Source organism: Muntiacus reevesi, chromosome 2, assembly GCF_963930625.1.
Source record: "Muntiacus reevesi chromosome 2, mMunRee1.1, whole genome shotgun sequence".
Taxonomy (NCBI): domain Eukaryota; kingdom Metazoa; phylum Chordata; class Mammalia; order Artiodactyla; family Cervidae; genus Muntiacus; species Muntiacus reevesi.
In genome coordinates, this window is record NC_089250.1 from 2280263 (window position 1) to 2302891 (window position 22629).

Sequence of the window (22629 nt, forward strand, 5' to 3'; positions counted from 1 at the left end):
TAAATAAGCAGGTGACAATATACAGCCTTGATGTACTCCTTTCCCAACTTGGAACCAGCCCGTTGTTCCATGTTCAGTTCTAACTGTTGCTTCTTGACCTGCATACAGATTTCTCAGGAGGCAGGTAAAGTGGTCTGGTATTCCCATCTCTTGAAGAATTTTCCACAGTTTGTTGTGTTCCATATAGTCAAAGGCTTTAATGTAGTCAATGAAACAGAAGCAGATGTTTTTCTGAAATTATCTTGCTTTCTCTATGATCCTAAGGATGTTGTCAATTTGATCTCTGTTTCCTCTGCCTTTTCCAAATCCACCTTGGACATTTGGAAGTTCTCGGGTCACATACTATTGAAGCCTAACTTGGAGAATTTGGGGCATTACTTTACTAGCATGTGAGATGAGTACAATTGTGTGGTAGTTTGAACATTCTTTGGCATTGTCTTTCTTTGGGATCTGAATGAAAACTGACCTTTTCCAGTCCTGTAGCCACTGCTGAGTTTTCCAAATTTGCTGGCATATTGAGTGCAGCACTTTAACAGCTTCATCTTTTAGGGTTTGAAATAGAAATCCAAGATTTGAAAGAATCCAAGTTTCCTTCATTTGCCAAAACAACCTTGAGCTTCTTGGAGCCCCACATTATAATAGAACCAAAACTTAAAAGGAGATTTTAAATCTCCCTAAATCCTACCATCTAAATCTGTGTGAACTTTCATAACAGCCTTAGTGTACATTTTTTGGAGGAAGCCTTCAAAATTCCTTAGGTCACATCATAGAGCCATATTGCACAGTGCTTGCCCGATGCTTTTCAGAATGCTTTTTGGAAGCATTTCTCAGCAGGCAAATGCATTTCATGACTTGTTTTCCATATCCACATGTACTTCAGAAGTTTAAGTCACAAATGTATGATTATAAACTTATGAATGAATTCCTTCTCCGGACCCTCTTTTCTATTCAGCCTGCTTTGCCAGTATAATTACCAAACTCAGAATTCTATAATCTTTTGTATAAAGCTACCATTACTAATAAGGCTGACGTTTATTTAATGCCACTTTTTTGTTATACATTTTATATACATTCTTAAATCCTCACAATGTCCTTGAAACCCAAATCATTCCATCCACATTTCAAGCATGAATAAAATGAAATTCAGAGAAGTGAGTTCCTTGCCAACAGTAACACAACTGGTTTATGCTAGTTATAACTGAAGTGCTTTTCATCTATTTTCACTCTCCCAAAGGCTTTGCAAATAATTATTTTCAAATAATTAAACCTTCCTCTCTACAAACTTTCTATAATTTTTGAGTCTATAGTAGTTCCCTAATACTTCCCACTATCTCATCTGAGCCAACTTTTAAGATTAAGGCTATATAGGAATATTTACTTGCCCAATATATACTGAGGTCTACGCAGCTAACACGTTTGTCCTTAAAAGTGAAAAAGGAGAAACTGATGAAGGAGGTGGGTGGATGGGGTTGAATCTGTTACCACAGAACACACTTAGTGTCTGATATCCATTTGATCCTAACACTGATTTTTCTCTGCATCAATACATATCAAATGGTAAAACTAGCTAATATATACTGAGGTTTATTTAAACATTTTTTCTTAGGTATTTTATAGCAATTATATAAAAGAGTACTTTAATTATATTAATATATTACCTTGTATCAATTAGCTTTTGCTGGGTAACAAACTACCCCCAAATGTAGTGAATTTGAAAGCAACCATTTATTTGGCTCATAATTTTGTGGGTCAGCAGTTTAGGCTGGGTTCTTCCGGTCTCACCTAAGCTCACTCCTGTCTGCTGTCACGTGGCAGATGTGGGAAGCTGGATGACTTAGCAAGACCTCTACTGAGTCCTTCCCTCTCTGCTGTCTGTGGTCTCTCATCTTCAGCAGTGGTCCAGACTTGTCCACATGGCAGGGATCCCAAGATCCCAGCCTCAGCTCAGAACTGCACAGCATCACTTCTACCTCCTTCTCGTGGCTACAGCGGGTCACGAGGTTGGACCAGGTTCAAGCGATGAGGACTCTACTTGGAGGAGGAACCACAAAGATTGCAGAGGGGATTGGTTGTGGAGAGGGAGAACATGGTGACCCTTTTTGCAACAGTCTCCAGCCATTTGCCAGATGAGATAATTTACTTTAACAGGAACACAGCTTGACTAAATCACCTAGCCTTTAGGTGATGGAGCCAGGATTTGGATCAAAATTCTCAGACTCCAGAGCTCAAGCTCTTCGTCACTGTATTGAGTTACCTCTGAATTTTCCAGCATTAGTCTTTATTTCCACACATCTTCTTTATGGTCCTAGTGAAAGATTTTTGTTTGTTTGTTGAAGTACAGTTGATTTCCAATGCTATGTTAATTACTGCTGTATAGCAAAGTGATTTTGATATAGGTGTGTGTGTGTGTGTTCTTTTAAAAAATGTTTTTCTTTTCTGCTATGGTTTGTCACATGATACTGAGAATACTTCCCTGTGTTATACAGTAAGACCTTGTTGTTTGTAAAAGTTTTCTAAGAGCAATTATAAATCTCCAGAGCACAAATATCTTGGCATCTTTTGAACTACTTTTTCCACAAATGATCCTTGGACCAAGAACTGGAGGCTTCATAAAAAATGCATATTCTTGTTCCCCCCAGAGACTTTGTTATCATCTCCATGGGGAAGTCTAGGAAATACATTTTTAATAAACTCTTTTCCTACTGCTGCTAAGTCACTTCAGTTGTGTCCAACTCATAGTCCACCAGGCTCCTCTGTCCTTTGGATTCTCTTTCAAGAATGCTGGAATGGATTGCATGCCTTTCTCCAGGGGATCTTCTCGACTCAGGGATCGAACCCACATTTCTTATGTCTCCAATGCCTGCATTGGCAGGCAGGTTCTTTACCGCTAGTGCCACCTGGGAAGCCTGAAGCTCCTCTCTTAGCACACTAAATTTTGAAAACTGTTTCTTTAGGAGTATTATTTAACACTTTTTGCTATTCCTCAGTGGAAATCCCACTAATGGCCTGCAAGATACAGAGCTGGCCTCCCTAAAAAATGGATTTTGCCCTGTTGTCAAGCAATAGTAAGAATTAACTCACCCAGCCTTCCTATGAAACAATATTTATATAATGCTTTCTAATAGTTATGATACCATCTAAGATGGAATAAAGTTTGCTACCGCACAGGCTTGGCTTATGAACTGCCCTAATGAGGAGGGAGGGTGGCCTGGGCTGCACCTTCCGAGCCCAGCAACGGCCACCATCCACATGGCCGCCAGGAGCAGAGAGCAGCACCTGGTTCATGTGCACACTCAACTTTTACATATCAGCCTGAGGAAATCCTTTCTCTTCTCGTAAAGGGAAGCAGAGAATGTGGTTCCTTAACCAAGTCATTTAAGCAATGTACAGTCCATAAGAGAGCCTATTTCCAAACTTGAAGGTTAGCTGCAGGATGCAGAAGAAATAGTGGTGTGTCAAGGAGGATCTGCCATTTCTAAAAGAAAGCCAAAGAAATAAGTGTGAATCCCAATTTATACACTATTGATCAGTTCAGTCAGTTCAGTTCAGTCACTCAGTCATGTCTGACTCTTTGCAACCCCATGGACTGCAGCACGCCAGGCTTCCCTGTCCATCACCAACTCCCAGAGCTTACTCAAACTCATATCCATCGAGTCGGTGATGCCATCCAACCATCTCATCCTCCGTCGTCCCCTTCTCCTCCTGCCTTCAAACTTTCCCAGCCTCAGGGTCTTTTCCAATGAGTCAGTTCTTTGCATCAGGTGGCCAAAGTATTGGAGTTTCAGCTTCAACATCAGTCCTTCCAATGAACACCCAGGACTGATCTCCTTTCGGATGGACTGGTTGGATCTCCTTGCAGTCCAAGGGACTCTCAAGAGTCTTCTCCAACACCACAGTTCAAAAGCATCAATTCTTTGGCGCTCAGCTTTTTTATAGTCCAACTCTCATATCCATACATGACCACTGGAAAAACCATAGCCTTGACTAGACAGACCTTTGTTGGCAAAGTAATGTCTCTGCTTTTTAATATGCTGTCTAGGTTGGTCATAGCTTTGGTTGGTCATTGCTTCCAAGGAGCAAGCATCTTTTAATTCATGGCTACCGTCACCATCTGCAGTAATTTGGGAGTCCAAAAAAAGGCTCTTTAGTTCTTCTTGATACACTGTTGATACTAAATATAAAGTAGATAGCTAATGAGAACCTACTGAATGGCTCAGGGAACTCTGCTCAGTGCTCTGTAATGAAGGAAATCCAAAAGTGAAGGGATGTATGTAAATATGTAGCTGAGTCACATTGTTCTACAGCAGAAACTACAAAACATTGTAAAGCAACTCTATTCCAGTTTAAAAAAAAAAGAGAGATGATATCTGCTGTTGGGATCATGGGATGAGAAGACAGCAGTAATGACCATCCTAGCCCTGAATAGAGTGGAGATGCTAGCGTGCCTGGTTTGGGGGAAATGGCGATGGTCATTGTTTTTGATCCTCGAATTGCAGTTGGCAGTGAAATGCTACTTGTCTCTCACTTTCTGTAACAACCTCTTCACTTTGAAATGGAAACTAAGGAAATGGTTTTTCAAGTGTCCATTAGATGAGATACAGAAAGAGCAGAATGAAGAAGCCGTGATCCCAAACAAACCCAGGGTTCATCTGGGCCCAGAGCTAGAGTTGCTTTTGCTAAGATACAGGGATGATTTTCAACTGTCAGATGTGGTCCAGCCTGAGAGCAAAACATTTAAACCCAAAGTTAATATTCCCAATAATACATTGGAAGAGGAATTCCAAATCAATGGAAGTAAAAGAAGTAAATGAAGGAAGTCGGTCCTGGGTGGAAAACAGGGAGCCCTCATTCCTGCCCAGAGGGTAAGTCAGACTCAGTTCCCACCTCTGGTGCCTTGAGAGTCTGGAAGCCACCTTCATTCTCTAAAGGAGAATCGTAGAATCAGGTCATATGTGAACCTCCTCTTCTTTAAATATTGACACTAAGACAGACTTTTTCTGAAATACCATGTAGGCTGAAAAATAAAATGGGATGCATGTCCTGGACCACCAGTTTGCAATATCACCACTAAATGAGTCAGATAAAATGCCTGAGAAACCAACTAAAATTTGACATTTCAGTAAAGCTGCTAATGGAAAATATAGTCTGTGTTAGGCAAGCAGTTTTTCTGAAAACACACCAAGGCTGCTGTTAAACTCATCAAAGGTAATTCATGATAAGAAGTCAGTAACAGACCTACAGCTCTGTCATGTAGTAGAAATGAGCAGAAGCACAGCAACCACCCACAGAGACAGCCTGCTGGTCATCTCAGAGGTGTGTGCAGAGCAAACACAGTTTACTCAGATGCCTCAGCATCATTTGTGGGGTGAGAATTTAAGCCTAGAGTCACAGCAGGCAAAAGAATGAATTGCAGCAGACGTTTTTCACAAAAGAAGCTGAATTTAACCTAGATGTCCATCGCCCAATGAATGGATAAGGAAGTTGTAGTACATATACACAGTGGAATATTACTCAGTTATAAAAAGAGAATGCATTTGAGTCAGTTATAATGACGTGGATGAAACTGGAGCCTATTATACAGAGTGAAGTAAGCCAGAAAGAGAAGCACCTAATACAGTATATTAATGCATTTGTATATTTATATATATGGAATTTAGGAAGAGAGTAATGATGACTCTATACGCAAGACAGCAAAAGAGACACAGATATAAAGAACAAACTTTTGGGCTCTGTGGGAGAGGGAGAGGGTGGGATGATGTGAGAGAATAACATTGAAACATGTACATTACCATATGTGAAGTAGATCACCAGTGCAAGCTCGATGCACTCAAAGCCAGTGCATTGGGAAAACCCAGAGGGATGAGATGGGGAGGGAGGTGGGAGGGGGGTTCAGGATGGGGAACACATGTGCACCCGTGGCTGATTCATGTCGAAGCATGGCAAAAACCACCACAATATTGTATAGTAATTAGCCTCCAATTAAAATAAGTAAAGTAACTTTTAAAAAAGAGAAGCTGAAACTACTCTTAACTTTGATAGAAACATGTACAAATTCTACTAAAAAGCTGCACATTTATTTCCCCAAAATGTCCTGATTAAGACTGACTTTTAAGTCAGTGTATTTTAATTTTGGTACTCTTGACCTGAATGAATGAAAAACTCTCTCTTCCATAGGGTCTCATAACTCAGTTAAGGACCAAAAACATAAAATCAATGATAGGTGGTGTTTATCATTACTGTTGCTTGTTGTTTTTAGCTAAATAAGCCTAGAGATAATTTCCTGGCTCCTCTATTTTGTACAACAGGAAGCTGAGGCTTGCCCCCCATCCTTTGGTGATCAGTAATTAAGACCTTGTTCCTTTGTGAAAGAAGTGATGTCTGGGAACCAGATTATCCCAAAACTTCAATCTTTCTTGGCTACTACACAGGGATAGTTTTGAGCACAGAGAGATAACTTCAAGGCCAGTTTTTTGTCCTGTGTAGTCATTGTAATCATTTTAATTCAGTATGCTTCTAATTTTTAAAATTATTTCTATATACATTAGGTAATTTGCAGCTCATAACCCTGAATTACACTGGGCAAACAGATCTTGTTCAGTTTTCTAATAAAGAAATTGAGACCTGGAAAGATTTATATATGTTGCCCAAGGCCTCTGGGGTAATTATGGACTGAGTTGGAACTGGAATCCGAGTTCTCTTGCTGTTCTCCCATGCTATTAATTTTTTTTATTCATGCAGCAAATATTTATTATATCTACTTTGTACCCAGCATTGGGCTCTGTGCTGGCAAGAAAAGGAGACTTGTAAAGTATGTCTTATATACGTGACTCCATCATGAATGCCTTTATGTGCACACACCCTCGTTCCTGTATCTAATGGGGTTAATTAGGGCTCACCATACTGCTTCCTTAAGCAGTGGTCTATGCCAGCTTATTTCCAACCCTCAAAGCCTCTTTTATTTTCTTGTACTACACTAGAATATATAAAGAAACAATCTTTTCCTCCCGCCTTTCAGTGATATTTGTAAGAGACACAGGAATGTAGCACTTCTCAGTTCACTCAGTCATGTCTGACTCTTTGTAACCCTGTGAATTGCAGCCCGCCAGGCTTCCCTGTCCATCACCAACTCCCAGAACCTACTCAAACTCAGGTCCATCGAGTCAGTGATGCCATCCAACCATCTCATCCTCCGTCGTCCCCTTCTCCTCCTGCCTTCAAACTTTCCCAGCCTCAGGGTCTTTTCCAATGAGTCAGTTCTTCGCATCAGTTGGCCAAAGTATTGGAGTTTCAGCTTCAGCATCAGTCCTTCCAATGAACACCCAGGACTGATTTCCTTTAGGATGGACTGGTTGGATCTCCTTGCAGTCCAAGGGACTCTCAAGAGTCTTCTCCAACACCACAGCTCAAAAGCATCAATTCTTCAGTGCTCACCTTTTTTTATGGTCTAACTCTCACATCCATGCATGACTACTGGAAAAACCGTAGCATTGACTAGATGGACCTTTGTTGGCAAAGTAATGTCTCTGCTTTTTAATATACTGTCTAGGTTGGTCATAGCTTTTCTTCTAAGGAGCAAGAATCTTTTACTTTCAAGGCTGCAGTCACCATCTGCAGTGGTTTTGTAGCCCAAGAAAGTAAAATCTGTCACTGTTTCTATTGTTTCTCCATTTATTTGCCATGAAGTTATGGGACCAGATGCCATGATGTTAGTTTTCTGAATGTTGAGCTTTCAGCCAGCTTTTTCACTCTCCTCTTTCACTTTCATCAAGAGGCTCTTTAGTTCCTCTTCACTTTCTGCCATAAGGATAGTGTAATCTGCATATCTGAGATTATTGATATTTCTCCCAGCAATCTTGATTCCAGCTTGTGCTTCATCCAGCCCGGCATTTCTCATGGTGTACTCTGCATATAAGTTAAATAAGCAGGGTGACAATATAAGTGTTGATGTACTCCTTTCCCGATTTGGAACCAGTCTGTTCCATGTCTGGTAGCGCTTCTAGGATGTTTTATTCTAGACTTACATGCATGTGTGCTCAGTCACTTCAGTCATGTCTAAGTCTTTGTGATCCCATGAACTGTAATTCACCAGGCTCCTCTGTCCATGGGATTTTCCAGGCAAGAATATAGGAGCAGGTTGTCTTCCCTCCTCCAGGGGATCTTCCTGACCCAGGGATCAAACCTGTGTCTGCCTGCATCTCTTGCATTGCAGGCAGATTCTTTACCCACTAAGCCACCTAGGAAGCCCCTAGACTTACAAAGCCCCTTATTTAGTTGTCCAGGAAAATTAATACATGTGCAGACAGGCATGATGTTTATTAAATCTTTTAAGGAAAGCTAGTATTTTTTAGTGTTTTCCTCCCATAACAGTGCAGAAATAGCTAAATCCATTTAAATGAGGATACATCAACATGTCAATCTATTCTTGGGGTTAAAAAAAAAAACTTGAAGGAAAGATTTATTGATTTAATTTCACTGGCTGTTCTCTCAGGTCACTCTGCATGTTTTCATAAGGATCAAATAATATAAGTACATTTGTATGTCACCATATTTTGAATTAGACAGGAAGGCCTAGTGTGCTGCAGTCCATGAGGTCACAAAAAATCAGACACAACTTGGCAACTGAACAGCAACATATTTTGAATAAGGCTTAATAAGCATTTGAAATATGATTTATATTATTTTTACTTTTAATCCTAACAACCCACTAAAGTAGGTATCACTATCCCAATTATAAAGATGGACAGACTGAGATTAAGTGGCTTGTCCGAAGACCTGAGACTGTTCACATCCTTAATCCAATGCAGAAGACCTGACTGAAATGTGTTTATAATACTCAAGAGCATATATTGGGTTGGCCAAAGAACCCAGATGAACTTTGGCCAGCCCAGTACTAGGACTAGATTGGTACTAGGACTAGATTTATCAGCTCTTCCAATCACAAATTAAGCAAGACATTGTTACATATAATTCTCTGACCCCAAATCCAGAGCAAAGTAACATCATCTAGGGCCACCCCATTGTCCCTGTTTCTAGAGCCTTTCCCAAGAACCCATCACCACCTTCCTCTACACCTTCTCCCAAAGGCATTTATCAACCTGGCAGGAAGGCTAGGACTGGCTGCGCCAATGCATTTCTGAAGAATTGATGTATATGTGAACTGTAGATCAACTCCTGTGTTAACTCACTAGCAACACTGGGAAATTAAGGAAATCTTGGTAAGGTTCAAAATCCCTTCCCCATGTATATTTTATGAAATCTTTAAAGATATTCATGAATTAGGTTCAAGGTGATTTTCTTAGAAAGAGAATCAATTTTTAAAAATTTGGTCACTCACTTTTGTTGCACACCTAATTTTTTAAACTAATTTATTTATTTTAATTGGAAGCTAATTACTTTACAATGTTGTGGTGGTTTTTGCCATGCATCAACATGAATTAGCCACAAGTGGACATGTGTTCCCATCCTAACCCCCACCTCCCCACCCCATCCCTCTGGGTTGTTTCAGAGCACCAGCTTTGAGTGCCCTGCTTCATGAATTGAACTTGCACTGGTCATCTGTTTTACATATGATAATATACATGTTTCAGTGCTTTTTCTCAAATCCCACCCTCAACTTCTCCCACAAAGTCCAAAAGTCTGTCCTTTACGTCTGTGTCTCTTTTGCTGTCTTGCATATAGGGTCATCGCTACCACCTTTCTAAATTTCATATATATGCGTTATACTGCATTGGTGTTTCTCTTTCTGACTTCACTCTGTATAATGGCTTCATCCATCTCATTAGGACTGACTCAGATGTGTTCTTTTTTATAGCTGAGTAATGTCCCATGGTGTATCTGTACCACAACTTCCTTATGCATTCGCCTGCTGATGGACATCTAGCTTGCTTCCATGTCCTAGCTATTGTAAATAGTGCCGCGATGAACATTGGGGTACACGTGTCTCTTTCAATTCTGATTTCCTCAGTGTGAATGCCCAGCAGTGGGATTGCTGAGCCATATGGCAGTTCTATTTCCAGTTTTTTAAGGAATCTCCACACTACTCTCCATAGTGGCTATACTAGTCTGCATTCCCACCAGCAGTGTAAGAGGGTTCCCTTTTCTCCACACTCTCTCCAGCATTTATCGTTTGTAGACTTAGATGGCGGCCATCCTGACCAGCATGAGATGGTACCTCATTGTGGCTTTGATTTGAATTTCTCTAATAATGAGTGATGTTGAGCATCTTTTCACGTGTTTGTTAGCCATCTGTATGTCTTCTTTGGACACACTTTAAAAAGTAAACAAAACCTAACATGGCCATGAGGGTGGCTATATAAGCTGAATATAGTCTACCCATTCCAGGCTTTAATATCATCTCATTTCTCTAAGTTTCTCAAGAGTAATACTGGGATATCACATTAAGCATCATCTTGGAGTGAATATTACTGATAGTAATATTTTCCTCTGTGTTTAGGGGCTGAGCAGCTAAAGAATCTGATTTCATTAAGTCCCTAGATATGGCCAAATTATCAGGGAAAAGTAATGTTCATAGAGAAATACTTATTTTCAAAGCCTTTCAGCCCATTTCAGTGATTAGAGGAAGCAGATGGAGAAATATTTTAAATATCTGTAAAGCTGAAGGCCAAGGCTCCTGAACATTCTGTCTTCCTTGTGAGTGCATCTTGATAAGGAAGCTGGCAAAAATATTAGTTGTTAGGGATCCAAAATGAGCCGACAGTGAAACCACAATGGCAGTTCTCATTGTGTAATGACGGTGTTCAAGAACTTCTAAAATGTCCCTGGTGTGTAGAAGCCATGCCACACGATAAGTAGTTATATTCAGCATGTGGAAGAGAGGAAATATGGTGGCCGAGTTTGCATTCTGGGCACTAGGCTGAGGAAGGGACCGTGGACCAGTCAGACGACTCAGACAGCAGAGCAAAGGTGGACGGTGAGGGACTTCCCTGGTGGTGCAGAGGTCCGGACTGTGCGCTTGCAGTGCAGCAACACGTGGCTTCCATCCCGCGTCAGGGCACTAAGACCCCACATGGTGCCGACAAAACAGAAAAAGGAAAGAAGATGGATGGGTGGAGTTCTATGGAGCCATCTGTGTGCAGAGGAGAGAACTGTGGGGTGGTTGGGACTGCCCAGCAGCAGGCGGGGCTGCCTTCAGAGGTAGGCATGTTCATCAGACTGAGGCTAGAGACCCCCTTGTTGGCGAGGCCTTATGGGGATACAAGAAACTCTCGGGTTGGGTGGGAGATTGGAAGTCTTTCTGGCTCCCAGCCTCAGTTACTTCTTGATTTGCAAACCGAGACTCCACAGGTACTGGTGAGAGTTATGCCAGCCCAGTGTGGGCTGAAGTTTACCAGCCTTGCTGCAAGTCTAACTCGCAACCACAAATTCTTTGCAGGAACACAGTACCATGCAGAAACTGCACTGCACGCAAGTTGACAAGATTGTGGCCCAGTACGACAAGGAGAAGCTGACGCATGAGAAAGTCCTGGAGAAGGCGATGAAGAAGAAAGGGTAAGCGCTGCTGCTTTCCTTCTGGAGGATTTTTGCCTTTTCATGTTCTGTCTCTTCCCACAGTTTAGCTGCCTGTTTAGGCCAAGGAAGAACTTAGTCTTAGCTGTGTTTTCATCATTAAAAATGATTTCAGAAAATAAGAGACCTACTAAGCTAAAGGGAGTGACTGAAGTGGAAAGAGGAGCTTTGTTCAAGTTCTACAGATGTTGGTTAATGAAATAATAGCTGTGTCTTTCATGAGTTTTCCATGCAAGTACCTTTAAGGTGAATGGGGAGAGAAGGAAGAACAAAGTTGGGAAAATTCCAGAAATCATTTTGCACCACCAGGTAATAAATAATAAGGTTGATGTACTCAAGGGCGAAAATTCAGTTTTGATGTTTAATATTTCAAGAATTTTTTGCTTATTCCAACAGCTAAAACTGTTGAATAAAACCTGTCATTGCATTTACTTTGAAAGAGTTTATCTAGAATGCAGCTAAGGAGATGTCTCTGTGATGTTGCAAGCTAACTGAATAACAGAGCAGGGAAAACACACACAGTGCCAGCCATGGAGAAGTGATCAGGTGGATGTTTAGAATGTGTCTCTCAGAGGCACTCTTCATTAATAATACGATGAAGCATTCTGACTTAGGCTATAATAAATCAGAGCATACATGCTGAAGACAGACGCTCAGGGCCTGTTCTGGTTTCAGCAATGATATGGATATTCCAAAAGGAAAAAATAATCACTGAAATAAGCAGTAATGCTTGCTGGGCAATTGCCTAGTATATGTTTCCTACTCACAATAGAGTAAGAAGCAAAAATTACCCCGTAGTGCCAAGAAATGCTATTTTTCTCCCTTGCTGGCATGTGTCAAAGACAAAAATCTGGCTTTACAACCAAAGTAGAAGAACTGAAAATTCACTTCAAGGCTGAGGTCCTGTTTTTCAGTTCTCATCCTAAATAGTATATTATTGAATAAATGAAAAATAGCTTGAAGAACAGCAGGAACCAAAATGGAAACTGACAACAAATCCTTTACAATGAAATAATTGTTAGGTCTGAAATGGCTCTTTGTGTAGTGGTTGAATTGAGTAATCACGATACAGATATTTTGTAAGGTGTGCATCTATTACTAGAAGAACCGAGGTTGCCCAGTTGAGCCATGGCATCCCAGGTGTGATGAGCTAATTGTCTTCAGAGGAAGGCTTTGGAGCAAAGGCCTCTGTGAGCAGGAAGATATCTCATGCTTGGCATGCATTTGCGCTTTTCCATTTTCAGGGGAAGTAATTGCCTTGAAATGAAGAAAGAAACAGAAATTAAAATTCAGACGCTGACATCAGATCACAAATCTAAGGTAAGAAAATGCCTATTTTTACAGCAACAACTTGGTAATTTTTTTTGAAGCTGCACCCAGTTTTAATCAGAAGTAACAGTAGCCTGGAACTGGTCTGGGCCCACTGGGTTAGAGAAGAGGCATTTCATGGAACACCTTTCCTTCATTGTAGACATATACTCACAATGTCTATGTTGTCTGCCTAAGAGGCATCAGGAAAACAATATATGGATTAAAAGGAAATATTATGTAGAATACAGAATTACTTCCCTATAGATGTGGCATTGAACATATGACAGAAAACCACCCATCCGGAGAGTTCAGTAACTCTTATTTCAATATTTATTTATAGTCAATAATTTAATTTCCATTCTAACTTTGCTGAGGAAGTTTGGGATGGGGAAAATTCCAGAGCTAAGATTCTAGGAGATGAACCTAATTACTCATATTCCCCCCACAAAACATGAGAAAATAGGAGTTTAGGGGACATTAAGTGTGATTACAGACACCTTGAAGAACCGAGCACCATGTTGCAGTCAAGAACATAAACAATTCTTACGATAAAAGTTATAGAAGAAAAAGAACTGTTAAAGACGAAGTTTCCAACTATAGCTTTTGGTCAGACCAGCCAGTCTCCTACGTCTCCATGAAGCTCCATCATCCAGCGAGTGACGCTGCCCCACACCCGGGCCAGGCAGGCGGTCCAAACTGAAGTTCTCCATGGTTCTGTGTATTTGTCTATTCTGCCATGCAGTCTAAAGAGTTGTAAAGAGTCTATAGCTGTATATTTTTGAGAGCTGTTCCCTGCTCTCTTTTTTCCTCCTCTTAACTAGAATGTTTGAGAATTAATGACTATGCAACACTCCATGATTTTTAAATGCTTTGTGTAAATATGAAAGTAGAAACCTCGGTTACTATATCAAGTTGCTTTTGCTAAATGAAACACCATGCCAGAATTTAGTGGCTTAAGACAACTACCGGGTATTAACTGACAGTTCAGGGGGTTAGAATTCAGCCTATACACCACCGGACAGCTCTACTGATTCCGGCTGGACTTGGGTGTCAGCAGTCGGCTGGGACTGATGGCCTCTCTGAGGTCTCTAGTAGGAAGCTGGCTGCTGGTGGTTTTTAACTCTATGACCTCTCACTCTCCAGCAGGCTAGCACAGACTTCTCAGAGTTCCAAGAATAGAGACAGGATAAGCACTTTCACAGCTTCTGTTTGCATCACATTTGCTACAGTCTTACAGGCTAAAGCAAGCCACAGGTCAGCCAGACTCAAGGAGCTGGAGAAATAGACTCTAGCGCTTGATGAGCCGTAAATGCACAGTGCGAGGAGCACAGATACTCTCTGCAGGGGAAGACTGTCTACCCCAGTGTTTGCTAAGATGACGCAATAAGTCATGACCCAGGAATAAGAGAACATACAGCTCTCTTTTCAGAACTGTGACCTCGTGAAGTGAAGCTGGAAAAGCATGAGGTGATGAAGAGAATTCTCATCGAACTGGTAAAGGAGCCCAAGGACCAGACAAACCAGTGTGTGGGCAACTTAGGCAGTGAAATGGGTCATGGTTAAATACCTAGAGCCAAAATGATTGCCCTGTTTTAAAAAGTGATGACTTCCTAGTTCCTGTTGGTTAGTACATATTTTTACAGGTTCTATGAGTGTCTACTGATTGACCAAGTAAAGCAATGAGGGGGATCTGAAATGCATGGTTCATACTGTGCTTTTAGTTCCTACCTGCTTGTGAGAATTCCAGGCAGCCCCACCCCTTTTCCCCACGCAGGTCAAGGAGATCGTAGCACAGCACACAAAGGAGTGGTCAGACATGATCAACACCCACAGTGCGGAGGAGCAGGAGATCCGGGACCTGCACCTCAGCCAGCAGTGCGAGCTGCTCAGAAAGCTCCTGATCAGCGCCCACGAGCAGCAGACCCAGCAGCTGAAACTGTCCCATGACAGGTGGGCGGCTTAGCTCCAGAGGAAACTCCCAGGCTTTAAAGCGTGTGTGTGTGTGTGTGTGTGTGTGTGTGTGTGTGTGCATGCACAAGTGTCAAGTAGTAAGGAAAATCAACTTCACATATGACACTGAGCTTTGTTGTATACTCTGTCATAGAGTTGATGTGGCAAGAGGAACTATAAGAAATGGCCTCGACCATCAAAATGCTCCCAAGTGGTGGAAAGATATCATACTCCTACAACAAATTAAGTCACATTACAAGTACCGTACCATACAGACTAAAATTATCACAGACTCTGTTGCCTCTGAGTGGTTCTGGAGGCTTCACAAGATGATAGGGCCAGATTTGGCTTTTAAGAAATGATCTCTGGAACCTCTTAGGAAGAAAAGATGCAGAAGGAAGTAAAGACCAAGCAGTTGAACCTCTAGAATGGTTGGTTCTGATGACTCAGAGATACCTTTCTTTCCACTGTCAGGTTGTCTATAAATTTTAGAAAGGCAGGTCTGATCAAGAAATACCAAGAAGTATCTGTTTATTTTCGCTTCTCCCCTTTTCAGCACATTGAGTATCATGTTTAAGACACTGCAGATGGTGAGCTGGACTTTTTCCCCAGGCAGAAGAGTGTTTATGTCAGTGATGTCTTTTTACCACAGCTTGGTTGCAGCTTGTGCTTCTATAGGGCCAATTGTGTGCCGCAGTGGCGGTCTGTTGATACACACCAGAAAGTATAAAACAGAAGCATTTTACAAACAAATAAAAAAAAAAAACACAAACTTAAAACTTCTGAAGTGAGTTATGTAGGCACATCCCCAGACCCCAAACCTCATTAGGGACTGACACACAGCCGTGAGAACGTGAAGTGTTTTTGCCGTAGCTTCTCACTCTCTCATGAGCCAACTAAATGAGGTATGCATACCATGCTGAGTTTCTTGTGGGCTCAAGTACCATACCATATCCATTTTAAAGTATTCTGTTTATTTGTATAGGATTAAAAGTGCCTTTTTCCCCTGAGAAATGCTCTTGATTTAGTACACAGAAAGGTCGGTTCATCATCTTCCCTTTGACCATTTCTACAATATCAGATTTTAGATGTCCACCCTTATTCAAAGATACTTTGAAGTATAAGGTACTCTCTTCTGATCTTTTATTGTAGTTGAATAAAGGAGAAAAAATTATCCCAAACAATACCCATTATCCAAAAGAAAAAAAAAGTAAATGAATTCTTGCATGACTTAGGAAGTCATTTGAAGGAACCATAACCTTATTACTAATTTACGTTAAAAAATAGATCCATGGTAGGGGTGTTTTTCAAAGTAAAAGCAGCGCTGAAGCTTTTTGTTAAGTATCGTGTGGTCATGTTTCTTTGTTACCATCATAGCTGTTGTTCTTGGTTAAAAAATTATTGCCTTCCTAACATTTGGCAGCATTATTTGGTTACTGATAAGTGCTGTTGAATGAATGAATGAAGAGATGGTCAATTTAATAACAAGTTATAAAAAATTCTGAGAGCCAATTTCTTGGTCCAGGAGTTTCTGTGCATATTCCAGCTTCTGTGGCCCTAAGTCCTCTGACTGGAGACCTCTCTGTTTCAGTTTTGTCCATCCTTTTCCACAAAGTATAAACACCACTTAACCTGCCCATTTCTGGACAGTGCTCCAAGGAGATCACCATAGGTTCCAGAGAAGATTCTTTGTTAATACTTTCATTTTCAGTCTAAATGGTGTGCGTTTGTACTCATCAATAGTCCAAAGAGATGAGTTTTTGTGGTACACATACCCATTCACACACAGTGATCAGTCACCTGTAAGCATCCTCCCCCCAAGTTCCTGTGTTTATTTGAAATCATTTGTGCCCTTCATTCCCCTGGGCTGTCAGAAGGCAAGACAGTCATTTGTGAGTGTTAGAACATGCTTTCTCTTCCAAGCAATCTGATCCCCCCGAAAAGCATGGGACAAAGCTGGAAAATCCTTGTATTTTACTGACTGTGCGTGTGAGTGGTTGTCCCTGTGCATTCTTTGATTATTCTCCTGCTGTCCTCACTATTCCCATTCGTCTTCTTGCGTACAGGCTTGTAAACGCGATTGCCTGAGATAGTCGCACATAAGTTGGGATTTGTAGCTTTTATTTATTCAGAATGCATCTGGCCTGTTGATGACAGCAACAGTGTCCTACTCCGGGCAGCTGTATAGGCTCATCATGTGGTTGGGGATAGGTTAGACACGCATCGTGTCTCTTCTTCACAGCCCACCGCTGACACTTCACAGTGAGTGCCTGCTGCCCCCAGGAGAGGCATGCGTGTGGACTGGGGCTCCTGCCCACCTCCTCACAATGCAAGACAACTTCATGATCTCGATAATGAGATAAAAAGTGAACCCAGTCCTGTTGTCACATATGAAATCTTTTTTTGTTTATATTTTTAATTAAAGATCCACAACACAAAATTTACTATGTCAGCTGTTTGTAAGTGTGTAGCATAAGGTGTATTCACACTATTGTAACCATCGGTCACTACCATCCAGCTCCAGAAATTTATCATCTTCCCCAATTGAAACTCTACCTACTGAACACTCACTCTCCACCCCCCAGGTGTCTTTTTCTTCCTTGCAGTCTTACTGAGGTATAATGGATATACAGCACTGTATGGTTTAAGCTCCACAGCATAGTGCTTTGGCATGCATATATCATGAAATGATTACAATAAGTTTTGTGAACTTCCATCATCTCATAGAGATACAAAATAAAAGAAAAAATATTTTTCCTTGTAATGAGAACTTGTAGGCTTTACTGTCATAACAACTTTCATGTTTATATAACATACAATTTAATCACATTGTACATTACATCCCTGGTACTTATTTATCATATAATTGGAAGTTTGTTCCAGGTGGCTCAGGGGTAGAGAATCTACCTGACAAGCAGATGTGAGTTAGATCTCTGGGTCAGGAAGATCCCCTGGAGAAGGAAATGGCAACCCATTCCAATATTCTTGCCTAGGAAATCCCATGGACAGAGAGGGTCCTAGTGGGCTACAGTCCACAGGGCCCAAAGAGTCAGGATACAACTTAGTGACTACACAGGAAGTCTGTACTTTTTGACCACCTTTATCCAACTTCCCTTCCCCTCAATCCTGCCTCTGGAAACCACAAATCTGATCTCTCTCTCTATGAGTTTGTTTGTTTGTTTGTTTAAGCATAATTGGCCTAAAAGACTGTGTTAGTTCCTGGTGTATAGCATAGTGCTTCGATGTCTGTACACTACACAATGATCACTTCCTGGCTTTGTTTTTATTTTAATACACAGGGAAAGCAAAGAGATGCGAGCACAGCAAGCTAAGATTTCTATGGAAAACAGCAAAGCCATCAGCCAAGATAAGTCCATCAAGAATAAAGCAGAACGGGAAAGGTGAGTTGGAATGCTCACTGCAAGAACATGATACTGACTCCAGTGTACACACACACACTCACATTTGAGATGTAAAAAAGCTTTGTGAGAGCTGGCTTAGGATCCTATGCTTATATCTGCTGAGAGGATATGTTATTGTTGCTATAAAATCTTCTGATTGCTTGCTACCACTAGTAAAACATATTTACATTCAATATATGTGTGTTTATCTCCAAAATTATATAAAATATGACATAAACAAAATTGTAAAAATTATGTCAAAATATCCTTCCCACATGATGCTTAGGTCATCCTGAAAGCATCTTACTTGCTCAGGTGTTAAGCCCATCCTGAATGCGTTTGCAGTCTATAGGCCTTGTACTGACCTTGACACTAGGGATCATCTCAAGTCACCTCCCTCAGGTTTTCTGGTTTGTCTTTGTCTAAGAATGGGTTTTCTAGAAACAAAGACGAAGATAGGACTTTGGGTCATATGATTTGCTGAGGAAAGGATCTTCAGCAGGGCAGAGAGCAGGAAGCAGGATGGGGCCAGGGCAGGGGTTAAGCAAGGCTACCATCTCAGCTAGAGTTCCTCTGCAGCCTAATCCCAGCTCTGACGTGTAAATGACCATGATCTGCCCCTTTGAGCCGTGGACACGTGGCTCTTGTACTTCTGTGTTAATCCATCCTTGGCCACATAGAGTTGGAGAAGTTTTGTGTGACATCCAGAGAGGATCCAAGGTTCAGTGCTTTAGCCAAGGCAGGTAAAGGGGACCTAAGAGGGCATCGCTAGTCATGGGCCCCGAGAGAGGGAGTTAGCAGCACTTGATACCCAGTGCATTTCCCATGTTTCAGGTTGACAGAATATGAAGCGTATTACCATCCAGTGCATTTTTATGCTGAAGTTTTGTTGAATTAAAAAGAGTTTGGAATTAACAGGTCAGCAGTGGGATTGGAATTGCACTGAAATTTAACCTGGAAAGAAATCACCTTTTCAACACTTTGGACAAGAAATTTCCCAATAAACATGGAGTGTCATTTGCTTCTCTTTAAGGAGATTATTACTCAATTTATTCAGTGCTCTTTTACACCATCATATTGGCATAGTTATCTTGTTATTGTTCGGTCACTAACTGGTGTCTGACTCTTTGCAACCCCATGGAATGCAGCACACCAGCTTCCTCTGTCCTTCACTATCTCCCTGATTTTGCTCAAATTTGTGTCCATGGAGTTGGTGATGCTAACTAACCATCTCATCCTCTGGTGCTCCTTTCTCCTTTTGACTTCAATCTTTCCCATTTTCCAATGGGTCTTTCCAATGAGTCAGCTCTTTCATCATGTGGCCAAAGAATTGGAGCTTAAGCTTCAGCACCAGTCCTTCCAAATAATATGGAGGGTTGATTTCCTCTAGGGTTGACCAGTTTGATCTCCTTGTAGTCCAAAAGACTCTCATGAGTCTTCTCTAGCACCAGATTTGAAAGCATCAGTTCTTTAACACTCAGCCTTCTTTATGATCCAGCTCTCATATCTGTACATCACTACTGGAAAAACCACAGATTTGAGTATACAGACCTTTGTCAGCAAAGTGATATCTCTGCTTTTTAATACGCTATCCAGGTTTGTCATAGATTTCCTTCCAAGGAGCAAGTATGTTTTAATTTCATGGCTAAAATCACCATCTGCAGTGAATTTGGAGTGCAAAAATATCTGTCACTGCTTCTACTTTTTTTCCCCTTCTATTTGCCATGAAGTGATGGGACCAGATACCATGATCTTAGTTTGTTGAATGTTGGGTTTTAAGCCAACATTTTTACTCTTCTCTTTCACCCTTATCAAGAGTCTCTTTAGTTGCTCATCATTTTCTTCCATTTGAATATTATCATCTACATATCTGAGGGTGTTGATATTTCTCCCAGCAATCTTGATTCCAGCTCATGATTCATTCACCGTGGCATTTAGCATGGTGTACTCTGCATAGAAGTTAAATAAGCAGGGTGACAATATATAGCCTTGATGTACTCCTTTCCCAATTTTGAACCAGTCATTTCTTCCATATCTGGTTCTAGCTGTTGCTTCTTGATCCAGATACCGGTTTCTCAGGAGGCAAGTAAGGTGGTCCAGTATTCCATCTCCTGAAGAATTTTCTACAGTTTGTAGTTATCCACACAGTCAAAGGCTTTAGCATAAGCAGAAGTAGATGTTTTTCTGGAATTCTCTTGCTTTCTCTATGATCCAAGAAATATTGGCAATTTGATCTCCAGTTCCTCTGCCTTTTCTAAATGCAGCTTGTACATCTGGGAGTTCTCAGTTCACATATTGCTGAAACCTAGCCTGAAGGAATTTGAGCATTACCTTGCTACCATGTGAAATAAATGCAACTGTGCAGTAGTTTGAACATTCTTTGACATTGTGCTTCTTTGGGATTGGAATGAAAAATTATCTTTTCCAGTCCTGTGGCCACTGCTGAGTTTTCCAAATTTGCTGGCATATTGAGTGCAGCACTTTAACAGCATCTTTAGGATTTGAAATAGTTCAGCTGGAATTCCGTCACCTCCAGTAGCTTTGTTCGTAGTAAATCTTCCCAAGGCCCACTTCACTTCATCCTGCAGGATGTCTGGCTCTAGTTGAGTGATCACACCATCATGGTTATCTGGGTCACTAAGACCTCTTTTGTATAGTTCCTCTGTGTTTTGTTGCCACCTGTTGTTAATCTCTTATGCTTCCGTTAGGTCCTTTCTGTTCCTGTCCTATACTGTGCCCATCTTTGCATGAAATGTTCCCTTGACATCTCCAGTTTTCTTGAAGAGATCTCTAGTCTTTCCCATTCTGTTGTTTTTCTCTATTTCTTTGCATTGTTCATTTAAGAAGGCCTTCTTAACTCTCCTTGCTGTTTCTGGAACTCTGCATTCAGTTGAGTATGTCTTTCCCTTTCTCCTTTGCCTTTCACTTCTCTTCTTTCCTCAGCTATTTATAAAGCCTCCTCAGACAGCCACTTTGCCTTCTTGCATTTCTTCCTTTGGGGGATGGCATTTTGTCATTTTCTTCTGTACAGTATTACAGACTTCTGTCCACAGATCTTCAGGCACTCTGTCTACCAGATCTAATCCCTTGAATCTGTTCACCACATCCTCTGTACAATCATAAGGGATTTGATTTATACACACCTGAATATTCAGTTGGTAAAGAATCCACCTGCAATACAGGAGACCTAGGCTCGGTTCCTGGAAGGCTATAGCTCAAAGCATTGCAAAGAGTTGGACATGACTGAGCAGCTAAGCAAGCAGCCGTATGGCAGAGTGAGCTCTGCTCAGTGCACTGCGGTGGCCTGAATGGGAAGGAAGCCCAAAAGGGAGGAAATACGCATATATATATGACTGACTGACTGATCTTGGCTTCCCTGGTAGCTCAGCGGGGAAAGAATCCACCTCCAATGCATGAGACCCTGGTTCGATTCCTGGGTCGGGAGCATCCACTGGAGAAGGGATAGGCTACCTGCTTCAGTCTTCTTGGGCTTTCCTTGTGGCTCAGCTGGTCAAGAATCTGCCTGCAATGTGGGAGACCTGGGTTTGATCCCTGGGTTGGGAAGATCCCCTGGAGAAGGGAAAGGCCACCCACTCTAGTATTCTGGCCTCGAGAATTCCATGGGCTATATAGTCCATGGGGTCACAAAGAGTTGGACACAACTGAGCGACTTTGACTTTCACTCTCATTCCTGAATGACCAAGTGGTTTTCCCTCCTTTCTTCCATTTAAGCCTGTATTTTGCAACAAGGAGCTCATAATCTGGGCCACAGTCAGCTCCAGGTCGTTTTTGCTGACTGTATAGAGCTTTTCCATGTTTGGCTGCAAAGAATATAATCAATCTGATTTTGGTGTTGATCATTTGATGATGTCCATGTGTAGAGTCATCTCCTGCATTGCTGAAAAAGGGTATTTGCTCTGATCAGTGTGTTCTCTTGACCAAACTCTGTTAGCCTTTGCCCTGCTTCATTTTATACTCCAAGGCCAAACTTGCCTGTTACTCCTGGTATCTCTTGAGTTCCTACTTTTGCATTTCAGTCCCTATAATGAAAAGGACATCTTTGTGTGTGTGTGTGTGTGTGTGTGTGTGTGTGTGTGTGTGTGTGTTAGTTCCAGAAAGTCTTGTAGGTCTTCCTGGAATTGGTCAACTTCAGCTTCTTCTGCATTAGTGGTTGGGGCATAGACTTGGATTGCTATGACATTGAATGATTTGCCTTGGAAATGAACTGAGATTATTCTGTCATTTTTGAGATTGCACACAAGTACTGCATTTCAGACTCTTATTGACTGTGAGGGCTACTCCATTTCTCCTAAGGGATTCTTGTCCACAGTAGTAGATGTAATGGCCATCTGAATTAAATTCACCCATTCCCATCGATTTTAGTTCACTGATTCCTAACATGTTCAGTCTTGCCATATCCTGCTTGACCATGTCCAATATA

At 41.3% G+C, this 22629-nt stretch overlaps 1 protein-coding gene across 6 annotated transcripts in view; it reads left to right on the top strand.

The window, feature by feature from the left end:
* Positions 1-22629, top strand: part of PLCB4 (phospholipase C beta 4) — a 451857-nt gene that overhangs the window by 417301 nt on the left and 11927 nt on the right. For all 6 annotated transcript variants that reach the window (XM_065920857.1, XM_065920858.1, XM_065920854.1 and 3 more), the window contains 4 exons: positions 11393-11508; positions 12771-12846; positions 14612-14787; positions 18087-18188. In XM_065920857.1, coding sequence (XP_065776929.1) covers positions 11393-11508; positions 12771-12846; positions 14612-14787; positions 18087-18188 — 470 coding nt within the window. The remainder of the gene's footprint in view (positions 1-11392; positions 11509-12770; positions 12847-14611; positions 14788-18086; positions 18189-22629) is intronic.